Source organism: Saccostrea cucullata, unplaced genomic scaffold (genome assembly GCF_032062105.1).
Source record: "Saccostrea cucullata isolate Sc308-1 unplaced genomic scaffold, CSIRO_AGI_Scuc_v1 ctg707, whole genome shotgun sequence".
NCBI lineage: Eukaryota > Metazoa > Mollusca > Bivalvia > Ostreida > Ostreidae > Saccostrea > Saccostrea cuccullata.
This window is the reverse complement of record NW_026921237.1, coordinates 71,381-86,531: the sequence shown is the minus strand read 5'-3', so window position 1 is coordinate 86,531 and position 15,151 is coordinate 71,381. Positions and strand designations below refer to the sequence as shown.

Genomic DNA, 15,151 nt, shown 5'->3' with positions numbered 1-15,151 from the left:
TCCTCTAATTTAAAACACAAAGGAACATTTGGACCAGTGTCCCTTTTCCCTGAACATTCTATTTTTCTAGATATTGCATTATGCACCAAGTTTACTGCTTTGTTTACTTCTCCACGTGTCCCAGTGCTAAAAATAGTGCCACACGACGTTTCATAAAAACGGGAAGTAACTATAAAACTAAGACGGCGATTGACACTAACGTACATTTTATCAGAAAGATAATAAAGTTAAAACTTTAAAAACACAACATGGGATATTGATTAAATGCAGAGGATTCAGGAAAATATGAAATTTTGAAAGAGTAATTTGTTTTCTGGCACAAAAACTTGAATCGGATGCATGACGATCATCATTCTCGTACTCCAATTGTCATCTTTTATACACCCGTTATCTAATCATGTGGTGAACATGTTGATATTTCCCCAAAATTATTTACATGTGTACAGGATAATTAAATCTCAGAAAATTGATCAATCAGCTAATTGGCTCTCCATTGTCACGCTTCACAGCATAGTCGCCGATTAAAGACAGTGTTTGTTTTAGCGCAGCATGGCTTTCTCTCGAGGTGCGCGACAGTCGTAGTATAAACACAATCAACTACTCAAGTCATTAAAAATGTAGGTGTCAGGACTGAAATGCAATAAAAATTTAATCATGGCGGCCGCCGCTTTTAACCATGGCGCACATAAATTTAACCATGGCGGGCCGCCATGGTAAAACCCCTTGTGGAGAACCCTGCTTACTTTGCTGGAGGTTCATTCTTCTTGTTTGACCCTTTGTCCATGCTCTCTTTCCTATCTGACTTGCTAGACTTGGGTGTCCCTGAATCTGTCGCTGTGATCTCTCCAGTGTTACTGCTTGTGAAGAATGAGTCAAGACCCTCATCTGCCTTCAGCCCAGCACTAGCCTCCCTCCCGTTTTCTTGGGGCCGGGCAGATGGGCGTCGCCGATTTGGACCTTTGGGTCTTGTTTTGCCAAGATGTGTGAGCTTTGATGAAGTATCTGGTAAATCACCCACTAAATCTATTTCTATTTTTTCTGAAAAATAAAAAAAAATCTTAAAAATATTTTTAACACTTTTGTAGAGGAGAGAAGTTTGGGTTGGATGCAAAGGATAATTAAATGGAAGATAGATTTTTTTTAGTTCTAATACAACATGATTAGGGAAAAAGTAAGTTTCAACATTACATAATAACGTAATAAAGTAAATTAAATGTAATATTATCCGCCTAATTTACTGTGGGCATAAAGTATCAGGAGGGGGCCTGATTATGTTCCCGTACCATTTTAACCTACTTACCAGCAGGTTGTTTGGCTACTACAGCAGTTAAATCTTCTTGTGACCCAACTGAAAAATAACAGTACAAAGGAATCAAAATGTGTCACAAAATGTAACCATCATAAATTGACAGTAAGCATTTCTCAAAGATTTTTGTACAGTCTTTAAGAATAGACAAAACACTGACAGTGAAAATTAATCAGAGTAAAAAAAAATTAAAATCACAAAGTTTATAATTAATCTATGGTGGCATAATTTCTTTTATTAATGAATTCACATGCAATGCAATATTAAATTTAGATTGATAGAGATTTATGCATTTATTTAATTTGAACTTGTCAAGGTAAAGATTTCATGAAAGAATACACTAATTTTATTATCAGAATTTCAGGCATTTTCTAACCAAATGCATATACTAGAATTCTAAACTAAAAAATAATGCAAATTAGTATTAAGAGAGTTATTTATCAAAATTTTCTCTGTAAAAAATTCAATATTATAGTGAACTATTTGTAGTTCAACAAAGAGACTTTATGGTGTCTTATCTTAAATATTAATGATCTTTCAATATATGATGTTTTATCATTCATATGATTTTCCAATCAAATTCATGTACATGTATATATCCAGAATTTATTACACGGTTCTATGTTTACCTTTTTTTAATGCACTAAGCAGCATAAATTTCTGTTGTTGAAACTGTGTGAATTCTAACATACAATTCACTTTTCATACATATTTACATAATACACTTCTATAAAAACATAAAATTTCTTATGAACATAATCTTTCATGTGTGTTGAAGGTGATACTTAAATGACAAACAAAAGCTAAAGAGCAGGGGGGATAAATATATATGTGTACATATGTCTGTGAATTACAACACCCAGGTACCTTCTTCATTGGTTTCAGTGGCCTTGACCTCTGCAACATCACTGACCTTTGACCCATCATGGTCATTCTCCTTGGCTTGGTGAATTTGTAAAGCTTGAGCTACCTGCCCTGGATCTATTTTGTGCACAGTAAACAGATGAAGACAGACAAAAGAAATGGTTAGCAATTAAATGATGATTGTCACATGACTAATCATGTGACCTTCAATTAAAGTGTGAAACTGTAAGCAAGATTGTAAAGCAAAGAGAGATCAGCAACCAAAATCAGATTTTATTAAATAAAAAAAAAAAATGAATGGACTGCATTCACATTCCTAAGTTAATAAATTGTTTAGGTAAAAAATAGGTTTCTAAGGGAGAAAAAAACTTACTCTTCTTTTTCTTATTTTCAACTGTTCACAAAGCAAATTTCTAATTTTTTTTTAGAACATTATTACTTATAAAAGTTTTCTTTTAGATACTTCCTAATAAAAAAATAATGAATTGCATAATCTCCCTTTTGTTGGTGTCACAGGGTGAAAATTACTCACACAGACATCTCCAGCTTAGCAAAGCAAGGCAACACACAAAAATTTTCTATATTTCTGGACTATTATACTAGTCGGCTGCATTTCATTTCCGGAATTTTTGGTAATTATCAACTTTTCATTTCCGACATTTTTTAGTTTTCATTTCCGACATTTTTTTGTTTTCATTTCCGACATTTTTCATATACATACGTAGTACCTATAGTAATAGATTTGATGACTTATGAAAAAATTAAAGGAATAAATCATAAATAAATCATTGAAATTCAATTTTGTAAATCTATATATATCCGTGACTTGGACATAAGTATGATGCTGTCACTGACATTAAATTTAGTGCACGTTAAATGTGGTGAAAAAGGCTTATTCTAATTGAACTCTTTTACCTAGACTTAGTGCTGCATGTATATGTAGGCTATAGCTTTTTTTTTAAATTTATTTTTTATTAATATTTTGGTATAGATACTTTTAAAATCCCATTTTCTTTTACTTAGAAAACATTGAATTGCCGCACAGGTAAATTCCGGAAATGAAAACAAAATAATGTCAGAAATGAAAACAAAAAATGTCGGAAATGAAATAAAAAAATGTTGGAAATGCTATGCATATTTCCGGAAATGAAATGCAGCGATACTAGTCTTATCAAAACCTGAGAGATTTCCCCAAAAATTTTATTTCACTATTATAATTTATGAACATTTAATTACGACAAAATTAATTCTTAAAAGAAAAAAAAATATCAAATCAGGAACAGCTTAAATAAGCTTGTGTTAAAGTCTTGTCATCAGATTTCCAGATGTAATCAATAAGCTATTCTACAACTATGTATCACATAATGCTTTGGTTCTATTCTGGCCGAGTCTCATTTAAACTCAACTATAATCGATAATTATATAACAAATACTAGTATCAATGTCTATCTAAGTATATATTTTCTAGACCTAAGTGTACATAATATGCAGGAGATGCAGTTAAGTGCAGTACTCTAGAGCCTTTCACCATTGTTTATCTCAGAGGAATCAGCAGAAGTGGTGTACACATAACTGATAAAAACTTACCAATAACTGTAGGGGGTCGCATTTTCCGGGCATGAACACTTTTCCTCTTGTTGGTTAAGTTTGGTGTACTCTATATATAATACAGTACAAAGCGTTAGTCAAGTTTTAGCATATTATACAGTTCAGGCAAATAATCTATTTTCAATGTAGTAAGAACAATAGTATTTTAATTGATGCTGTTTAAGACTTATTTCTACTCTGCAAAGTATGGTATTTATCAAAGCAATTAAAACCTAAAAGTATGCATTTCTAAATAAATTTTTCATTGGAGAATATTTTTCTTACATGTAAATGAATTTACAGTTTTTACATCCCACAGAATAATTTTATTCTTACTGATACTGTAAACCAACTTTTATTTGTGTGCAAGAATTTTTGCGAGGTTCGTGAGAGGTTCATCATCTCAAATATTTCTCACCGTGAACCGGTCCTTAAAGTCTCTTTCAAATTAAATTTGACGTGAATAAAAGTTGGTTTACAGAATACATGTATTTCTAATGCAAAATAAGGAAAACATGAAAAATGTATTATTTTTTAACTTAAATATAAACTTTGAGTTCTAAGATTATACATGTACACTTCCTAATCTTTGTTTTCCAACTTATCAAAGGCCATTTTTACTTGTGCTCATTTGTTAATTTTATAATTAGATACAATATGGCAGGCCAAAAACCTCTTTCGCATACACTGTCTCTCTGTAGATATCAACATACATGTATGTATATGGAAGAAATTCATGCAAAATAAAGTTTTTAAAGAACAAAAAATACATTCTGAATGTAGCAGGTGCTTGAAGAGCTTTAAATGCATGTGCTTATACATGTACTGGCAAATTTACATTATCCCCTGTTTTCATCTACAAGCATGGCTTAAAAGTGCTTTTAACCACTATGAAGAAGCATTATAATATGTTATTTGTAGAATGAAAAAAATGCTTTATAAGCCCCCTTCCCTAAATTTTCTCCTTCAATTACCTCTCTAGACACCTAAATAAAAACAGATTAATTTCAAAGTTAATTTGAGTAGATTTACTGATTTCTCACCAGGCTGGTTTATATGCATTAGTGTATCATGTCAATGGTGCATTTGTCCATGTCCTTAACATCATTGCAGCTGATTTCTGATTCTATCTATTTTTTGTGCTAGAGGTAACCATGATGATTTATGCTTAAGCTCTGACTGGTAATAATGATATATCTGTATATATATATAAAGCAGTCAGCAACAGGGGAAACATCTGTGTATTAAATATGTATGTAAAATTTTAAAATCTGACTTAAATACGTACGTAGGGGTGTGTCTGTAGAAATGGTACCGTGTACGCAATATACTAAAGTCACATGCAAAAAGGAGAAACAAGGTCACATGAGACATGATCAAAATCACAATGTTAGGGGAAACAGAACAATCAGCAAAACAAATCATTTTCTTTTCCATGCATATGCTTTGTATAACAGAAGAAAAATTTGGCTCTTTGAATTGACATCACTTCAAAGTAGTCAAACAATCCTAGCATAAATCAGCAAGAACTAAAGTTTCCTAAGTACATGTAAGTTTCATTTTTATTATTCACATGTAATTTTTCAACATGATTTATAAATTATTTGTTATAAATTTTGTATAATATATTTCACACTCCATCTTTTAAACCAACATTAACAGTAAAGGGAAGGGAGGCAACTCATGAAACAAAAACAACAATCCCAAATTGACACATAAAGCACATTGAAACCTCAAAAATCCTAAAAGTCCAGGTGGTTCTAAATTCCCCAACCTAGGTGCCTCCAAACTACACTACATGGACTAACAGCTGCTAAACTCCCCACAATCTGAAGTGAATGTTTTACTTATAGATTTAGATAAAGGAAAAAGAACTGATTACGTGTGTATGTGTGTAATCTAACATGATGTAGAAGACAGAAATGAAATTATATAAATTTCAAGATATAAAACTTACACTGTTTTCAGGTACTTCTAGATTATCCTTTATTATAAGTTCAAGAAGAAAGATAACAAATATGATAAAATTGAAAATGAAAATTGACAAGCATAATTTGTACCAACTTTTAAAGAAAAAAAAATTCAAAGATATTTTCAAAAATTGATTTATAAAACTAAGAAGAAACCCAAATCATGCACATTTCAGAAAAAAAAAATTCTAAAAAATAGGAAAAAAACATTTTTATAAGAGTTTTAAGAGAAAATAGTTAATAACTCACATGGCTGCTTTTAGATGATGCCTTTGAACAATTATTCAAAACATTAACAAAATCATTGGTGACAACAGCTGATCGTACAATACAATAATTGGGTATTTTTAAAATCAATTTCCTACTATAAATAGAATTATTTAAAAGGGACTTGCGATAAAAGTAATTAGGTTCTACTGCAAGCATACTCTGATACAGGATTGTTCTAAACAGAATGCAGACTTCAGGCTTTGTGAATATCCATCACTATCCCCTGCAGCAGTAGCTCTATTAGCCAGACCTATACCCCTCTAGTACCTACCCCCGGGGAGTCTGCTTTGATGGAGATCCTGAGGGGGACCTTCTCTGGTTCCTCTGTCTTCTCCACTCCCTTGTCTTTGGACTCGGTGGAGTTGGGACGATCCTCGGACCGCTTCTGTTTCAGGTGAGACATCTGTGATGATAAAATGTATCAGTTATAGCCGTATTGTTACTTTTCTTTAACTCTTTGGTAACAAGTATGTGTTTTTCAATATAAACTGACTTTATCTGAAATAAACACAACTACCCCTTCTTCCACTGTCCAAGAGGTTTTTAAATGAAAACATATTACAAAATCTCACTTCAAACTAGAACTGTCCACTAGGGACAAATACCCCCGCTGGGTTTTTCATAGTAGGTGCCAATTCAGAAATATTTTATGGATCTAGTAAGAGGTGTTCACTATTGTCTAATAAAGTGCCCCGCCACAGCATGATACGTCCATCAAATATTGTTCGATAATCATAAATTGGTTAGGGTGCAAGAAAATCAAGTAACCTTGATTAACAGATTGACACAGATTTCAATGATCTAATTTCCATTTCTTATCATGTTTAAAATATTGTACATACATCTCTAAGAGACTTACAGTGTAGGGATTAATTAAAACAAATAATACATCATATGATTCTAAACTGGCTGTGTTAGAGCTTAACAAATATCCATATGCAGCTTTAAATTGTTTATTGCATATTTTATGTTATTATGGAAATGCTACTTTCTAATAGAAAAAAATCAAATATTTATTATTCTTTAGACTATAAAATTCTAAGTGAGACATGACTGCAATTAGTTGCAAATATATAAAAATTGAAATGTAATTTTTTTTTCAATGAACACATGTATAATTAATTTTAATTATATTATACAATACTAATTCAGTTTTAATCATACACTAAAACATCAATTTGTTTTAATTACATTACACCAATTGAAAGATCTTTATCTGAACTACAGCCATCAAGAACTCTTAATTAACACAATTAAGCAACTATAAGGCCATTTCTTTTTGCCCAACTCCCAAGAGATGAATTAAGATAATACTGCATGGTGCTCTTGCCAGTTAACTCCTGACAATGAACTCATTAATTTCTCTCTAATTTGACATGCACATTTCTGCTATCAAAAATTCTCCTTGACCAGTGCTTGATAATTATGCCCATGGGACAAACTGAATTCCTCTCAAATCATTAACATTTGTTACAGAATTTGCTGTAAAGTATATGGTAAAAAATAAGTTTTTACTTAATTTAGCATTTTTTAATAAGGATACAACTATATTTTTACATTTTTTAGGATTATGAAATTTAAAATTTTAAAGACTTAGTTTTTTTTAAAAATTCACTTCAATAAAAGGTCAGTGACCTTGAAATAGGTCGGGACACACCGTCTACCCAAGATGCATAAATTGTCCAAGTTTGATGATTGTAAGTCTAATAGTTTTCTAGTTATGAGCCAAACAAAATCACAAAATAAAAAAGAAAAAATGCCTGTAAAATGCAGAAAAATCATCCAATCATGATGAAAATCCCAGGTGCACACCTTCATATGGTGAATAATAAGTGTATAAATTTTCAGACAAATCCATTTAACAGTTTCTGAGAAACGTCCGACAAAATCTTGTCTACAGACAGACGGACAGACAGACAGACGGACAGACGGACATGGTGATTCCAATATACCCCCCTAAACTTCGTTTGCGGGGGTATAATAATAACATAGCTACTGAGATTTTTACCAGTGTCTTGTGACTGTCAGTCAATGTCTCTATCACACCATCAATGACTGTGTCAGATATGTGGGCTGCCACTGCCAAGTTAATCTCGCTAAAGAGAAATATGTTAAATAATCATTGCATGATCACTGCAGACTACATACTCTGAAATCATCATTTTTCAGATTTTGAAGTACGGAGACCCAAAAATTTATGTCCACCACAAAGTGTAATTTTTCAAATAAATTACTACTCAGCTATTTTTCATTCCAATATTTTTTCTCAAATCACTAAAATTTTATCCCATGAAATGTGTAATTTTACATTAAATAAATTTAAAGAACACTATACTGATGGTGTAATATCTACCTAAGTTTGTTGTAGATGTCGGTTTCTACCCCATCCATCAGGTGTTTAGTGAAACCTTTAGGTAAAGAACTCCTCTCAGAACACCCAGACACTAACTCAAGCATAAAATCCTAAAAACATCAAAATATCAACCAATCAAAACAGACAATTTTTCAAATTGATCAATCATCTTATGCCATTCATTGTGGCAAAAAAAACTGACCTTATTTGAGGTGACTCCTGAGCATTGATTTCCTGTACACTCAATCATGTCTGTGACTGTTTTCTACGAGCAGAAAAAATATGGTTACTGACTAGAATCACTCTAATGATATCAAATGAAATACTTCATTTTATAACTGAACATTAGGCTAAATGATTCTATAGATGGGTTCTGATATGACAGCTACCTTCATTTGGGTCTGTAGAGTTTCCTTCAGATTATCACTCAGATATTTTAATTCAGTCTCCACTGGGTTTCCTGTGTCTATTGATTTCATGGCTATTCTTTGTAAATGAGGCAGCAGCTGGAAAATAAAATGAGAGAAGTTTTCCTATAGGCTTACATGTATAATAAAGAATACAAGATGTGTTTGTGAAACATTGATGCCCCTATACGCAGCTCAAGGCCAAAGGCAAACTTTTTTCAAATGTCATACTCCAAGGTCATATTCAAAAATGTCAAACCAAAAAGAAGGTGTTATCACAAGAAATACATTAGAGAAATATAAAAGCCTTAGCACCAATTATTTAAACGTTATAGACAAGCTTAAAGGTTTTATAGAATTAGTAGGTCAAACTCATTGGTAAAGGCCAGGTAAAAATGTTAGAAGCCAAAGAGAGGTCTTGTCACAAGGAAAACTGTGGATCACTAAATTTTTGCGACACCTTATTTTCGCGAGGTAGTCATTGACTCTTGATTAGCAAGATAAAATTTTCACGAATTGTGATTACTGCTCTATCTGATCTTAATGAATATTATTATTATACGCGAAAATTAAATTTTTGCGAGCACAGTGTCTTGCCAAATTACGCAAAAATAAAGTTCTCGCGAATAAAAAGTGATTTACAGTATGCATAAGATACGGTAAAATAACTATTATTCCCATTATACACCTTTTGATTTCTGTTGTGTAACTGACCTGCTTGGAATTGTCTGCGTCCTTAATGACACTGGTGGCCTGATCAATATCTGTCTGGAAGGCGTCCGTGGAGCCCAGACTGAGGGCGTTAACAGCGTCCTGTACCTGGACCACCAGGCGATCTACCATCTGAAAGAGAGAATTTAAATAAGTCATGACAATCAACATCCTAAAATAGATAGTAATCAATTACCATAGCTGTATTCATTGTGTATTTGTGCAGATCCACTGTTCACTATATATATCAAATAATCTAAAAATTGAAATTAAACCTGCATTTTTTTTGTATGAATCTTGATGTTTCTTAACTTTCCCATATTTGTTGCTCAAACATAACTAAAAAAAATTTTTGAATTTAAATTTCCCCTAAAAGTAAACAAATATGCCTTATTACAATTTCAAGATCACAGCCTCAGCCGTATGCTTTTTTATTGACAAATATATGTATGGGCATCATATGTTTCTTCATTGCAAACCTGTTGCTAAAAACAATTTATACAGTGGAAATAAGTTGGATTGCATGAGGTATCAAAAGCAAAGGTTCCCAGAGAATGAACAAATCACAGTTACCAGGTATACAGGGGTAAATGAGACATCACTGCCATTCTGCCAACATAAAGCTAGGTAACTTGCTGAGGGAGATGTAATGGCCAAAATTGAGGACTTACATTTGGAATGATGTTAGATGATGCGGTCCTCACATGCAAAAACTAACAACATACATGTGCATGTAGATAAAAAAAATGCAACCCAAAAGAATTAAACTTCAATATTTACACATAGTTACTTTAATCATTTCTAAGGGTTTTTTTTCAGAAATGATAAGATGATTATGTGGTTTGCGCTGAGCAAGAACATTTTGTTTTTTATTATAAATCATGTCAAACCATTTTTGATTTTCACTTTATTTTTCAGCACTAGACAAACTGGAGTGCTTCTGGGGGTCGGAAGCAAATTCCTTGTGGGAACACATCCCTACACTACACCTGTCAAGCTGTTATATGTCCAAGTAATATACTTTATGTGAAAAACTGTTGCAAATGCCGTTATCTGTCTGTGTGTGCTAGGTACAGAGTACATTACCTGTTGTGTAAAACTGATGAGGAAATCTGTCTATGTGTGATGGGTACAGGGTATTTTACCTGTTGTGTAGAACTAATGAGGAACCCCTGTTATCTGTATATCAGTGATAGGTTCAGAGTACATTACCTGTTGTGTAGAACTGATGAGGAACCCTTGCTGTAGTCTATAAGCCTGGTCGGAGGAAAATTTCTGTGGGCTGTGATTCCTCTGTAGTAAACTCTCTATCTGTAACACAAGATATAAACTCAGCAACAACACTTACAAGATACTTTACAATCATTTTCATTGCAAATATATTGCCAGGCATCTTACACCAGAGCAGTTTTAGAAATAAACAAATTCTACAGTCTAGTATTAGTAACAACACATATTCATCAATATTTGAAGCTACAAACACCAGTGCTTTCAACATCTGTAAGGTAAGAAACTCTGTCCAGACAATCTGTCAATTACAATACTTTGGTCAATCTTACTTTCTGAAGGGCTGCCTCAGTTCTCTCCCCTTGTTTCTGGAGTGCTACAGATGCATCATTTATTGGCATGGGCATTTTTCTTAAGGCGTAATTCCTATGAAAGAAAATATATTACAATAAAAAATCTAATTTTCTTCCCAAAAGTATGTTCTATTATGAGGTAGTTTTCTTTGTACAAAAATACTCAATAGTTTTTGCCCTACCGTAAATGTATATAGGCACATACATTTTTGTTTGACAACTATATGAGTCATTTTCAAAAAATGTCCAAATTCCACCACCAGAATTTTGCAAAAATAAATGCGGCGATCTAAACTTTTTAAAGTTTTATTTTAGCATTGAAACATCAGAGATGCATAAACCATGTTAAAGCACAAAGAATTCTATTATCATATACTAAAAAAAACATCATATGTACCTGGACCCAACAATAAATGTCCATGGAGTTACTTAGTTAAAAGTCGTAGTAAAATCATAACTTACAAAAAAAATTAAGGTTTTTAGAATAACAATCTCAACATCTTGATAGAATTATTCTTTTGAATCAAACTGAGGTTTCATAACAGAAAATTATCAGATAAAGTAAAGCTGGAAGTTGTAAGAGTTGTAACTTTTGTCTATATCTTACACGTTTACTTAAGGCATACATCATTTACCTCAGCACAAAATACTTGCTTTGCATATAAACTTAGTATTAGAAAACGACAGTATTGTGTTGCAAGTTTCGATAAAATTGTATAAAGATTTAGAACATAAATATAGAAAAAATGTGTTGGTAACACCAAGGATATTTGAATAACACAAAGGACATAAAGGTAACACTAAGGATATTTTGTGCAATACTTAGAAAGAAAATAATAAACTCGTTCCCCTTCCTTCCAAAAAGGATAGTAATGAAATTACCCTAGAGGTGAATATAAGAGTATATGGTTTTAAGATAAAAAAATGGCGGGGGATTTCTTTCATTATACATTTTGAGTCTGACTAGTAACACCAAGGATAAAACAGTAACAACATAGACATAGCTATCCAATCATAAAAATATATGATAATAGAAAAATGAAATCAAATTCTCATGCGCGAATAAAAAATGATTACTATCACATAACATTGAATAATTGATCAGTACTTGTTAGTGTATTTACATATCCCCGCAGAAGCTGTAACACCAATGACAAAAAATAACACAAAGGACATATTTAAAAGATCCAAAGGTTTACACAGATGAGTCTTAAATCAGCTAGAACAATTTTTAATGAAGAAAAAATTATGAAAATAGTACATGTATATGTATTTGTAAATGACCAGATTTCAAACATATAGAATGAATTAATCTTTTTATGGATTTTACATTTTCATTTCATTTATCTACAGCTAGCCTCTTTCCACAATGAGCTCTCTATATAATACACATCTACAAGATATGATGGTGACAATATTATTAAAACATTAGCAATGCTATACCAGTTTTTATCTTTTACAGTTTTTGGCCTGTTTAAAAGGAACATGGTTTTAGGTTCTGTCTAACCCTGTGCATACATTTAAGTTCATTTTTTCGGTATCTTTATCCGATCTCTCTTCCAAGGGATCTGATTTCTCTTCATCTGTAGTCTGATGTTCATTATTGAACTCCAATTGTTTCCCTTCCAGGGTGTCAGTCTTTTCAGTTTCTTTAGTCGGATTTCCTATCAGGGACTCTTGAATTTTTTTAATCTGTACTTTTTTTCATTGATATTTTTCCGCCCTTTTTGCTCTTGTATCCACTGATAGTTTGCCAAACTTTCATTGTGAGTTCTTCATTGTAACAATCCAACAAAGTGGCTTGAAATGTAGTGGCCTGCCACCATATCTGGCTTTGTTGTTGTCCAATGCTGCCTCGACTATATGTGCTTCACCACCACTTTCTTTATTTTCAAAAGCTTATGTACATCCAAGGTTAAAAACTTCTATCAGCACCAACTTTTACAGGATGTAGAACACAGTCATGAGGGATTTCAAGTTGAACAAATCTGAAGCACATCCTCAACAGTATGCAAAACTGTATTTTAGGGTAATGAATGATAAATTGTCTCCTTAAAACATCTTTTGAAATCCTTTTAGAACATTTATGAACAATTTGTGACTAGTTCATCTATGGGTTTACATCATTAAAGGACTTTTAATGCATTTGCAAAGAAATGTTCCGTATCTGATATAACTTTAAAAGTATTTGCATGCAATTCAGTGATATAAATCTATCTTTTACGTCTTAGATTCTATTGGCTTCATTGCAACTTTTTGATGTGTTGTGTTTACATCATCTTCATCAAGAGAACATAACCAGAATCCTCAGACTGCAGAAAACAAATCATACTCTGCCTTATTTCGTCTTCCCTTGTGTTACCTAAAACTTCCTTTGTGTTACCATTTTTAACCATCATTTATTTTTAGCAATTCATTATTTTATTGTTACTAGAATTGCAATATCCCACCACATTTGTTTTCTGCTATCCAGTGAACACAATTACCAGTCCATATGCAGTACGCCTGTTTTATTTTTCTATCTTTAATCCTTGCTGTGTCCCTTGAGTAACTGAATTTGTCTATGGTGTTACCATAGGTTACTATTAAAGAGCATAAAAGGGGATATGATTGTATTACATAATAAATTTTAATATTTCAATTTATTCAAAAGGAATAAAAGTTGTATATTTTACCACAGAAACAAAGGAACATGCAAGAGTATATTAATAACATAAATATCTAATCCTTTTTACGTCCATTGTGTTTACCAAACCTTGTCCTTTGTGTTGCTCAAATTATTTATTGAATTAATTTATAGCTCATGGAAACATAATATAAAAAATAAATGCCAATTCGATAAAAATATTTCTGATATTTTATATTGCAATAAACTTTACACAAATTTTGTATTAAAATTGGCAAACTAAAGGGTTTTTTTGTTCAATTGGTCCGCGGAGTTACCCAATTCTGTCCTTTGCATAACCAAGACTGCAAAATCATAGGATTTTCAAATGGTAAAAAAACATTTAGTAAATAATTTGGCATTTTAAAGAAAATTAGTTACTTATTAGTTTTAAATAAGGGAGGAAAATAAAACATATGACTCCAACTTGCATTCTTTTTAATTATTTTCTATGTAAATTGTCCATGGAGCAATTAGATACGTCCTTGGAGTAACTTTTCTTGCAGTAACAAAATGGACAGTAACACCGGGGAATTATTATATCAATAATTGGAAGTATAAAAGCAATAGCTGACTCATGAACATAAATCATAACTCCTAGAAGATAGGTATTTTGTTATAAACTTGCTCAATGCATCAAAGAAATGGTAAATTACTCTATCATCACAATATCTAAGTAACACTTAGGACACAAAAATAAAATACTATTGCACTCAAACTTGCCTTCAACCACATATTGCGCCTATGGTGAAAAAGATCAGTGTTTAGAATCTCATGATATTTTGGCAGGAACAAGATCAAAAGAAGGAGGCTGATAGAGAAGAGTTTCTTTATGAAAGATAACTGTTACAGATAACTTTTATGTCCTGGTTACTCCAAGGACACGGCAAAAATAACACACACTTACCATTAAAAAAATCATATTCTTACTCTTTTTCAATCACATTTTAGCATGCATTTAGACAGTATCAAACATGTGTAATACAATAAAGGTCATTTTACACTGCCTAATTATATTCAATACATCAATAATCAGAGTTGAAGTCAAACATCTGGCGAAATCACAAGCAATTCTCTTTAATTTAACGCAGGTTGAAGGACTTTTTTCGGTATTCAAGTCAATTTTTAATCCGTACTTATTTTTTTTCTACACTTATTGATTGTTGTTAAATTCCTCAGGTAAAAAAAAATTGTGATTTTATTGCAATATTTTCAAAAAATCCTGTATAACAGGAATTTGGACATTTTTTGAAAATGACCCATATACATGTATAGATACTATGATATTAAAATTATAGATGAAATATGTAACTGGAGAGAGTAAAAGTTGAAATAGACTTGTATAAAGATTTAATTTTCAAAAGGAGGAAAATAATGTAAAATGTTCAATATCTCTAATAACAGTTATGTCCTTTTACAATTTAATATATAGATATTT

At 31.9% G+C, this 15,151-nt stretch overlaps 1 protein-coding gene across 1 annotated transcript in view; it reads right to left on the bottom strand.

Moving 5' to 3' along the window:
• LOC134259549 (F-actin-uncapping protein LRRC16A-like) overlaps positions 1 to 15,151 on the bottom strand; it is a 41,954-nt gene that overhangs the window by 6,728 nt on the left and 20,075 nt on the right. The window contains 15 exon segments of the mRNA XM_062742134.1: positions 744 to 1,038; positions 1,301 to 1,348; positions 2,174 to 2,287; positions 3,758 to 3,827; positions 5,046 to 5,087; positions 5,715 to 5,741; positions 5,977 to 5,997; positions 6,269 to 6,400; positions 8,006 to 8,093; positions 8,351 to 8,460; positions 8,553 to 8,615; positions 8,740 to 8,856; positions 9,472 to 9,600; positions 10,681 to 10,779; positions 11,028 to 11,121. Of these exon segments, the coding sequence (XP_062598118.1) occupies positions 744 to 1,038; positions 1,301 to 1,348; positions 2,174 to 2,287; positions 3,758 to 3,827; positions 5,046 to 5,087; positions 5,715 to 5,741; positions 5,977 to 5,997; positions 6,269 to 6,400; positions 8,006 to 8,093; positions 8,351 to 8,460; positions 8,553 to 8,615; positions 8,740 to 8,856; positions 9,472 to 9,600; positions 10,681 to 10,779; positions 11,028 to 11,121 (1,449 nt within the window).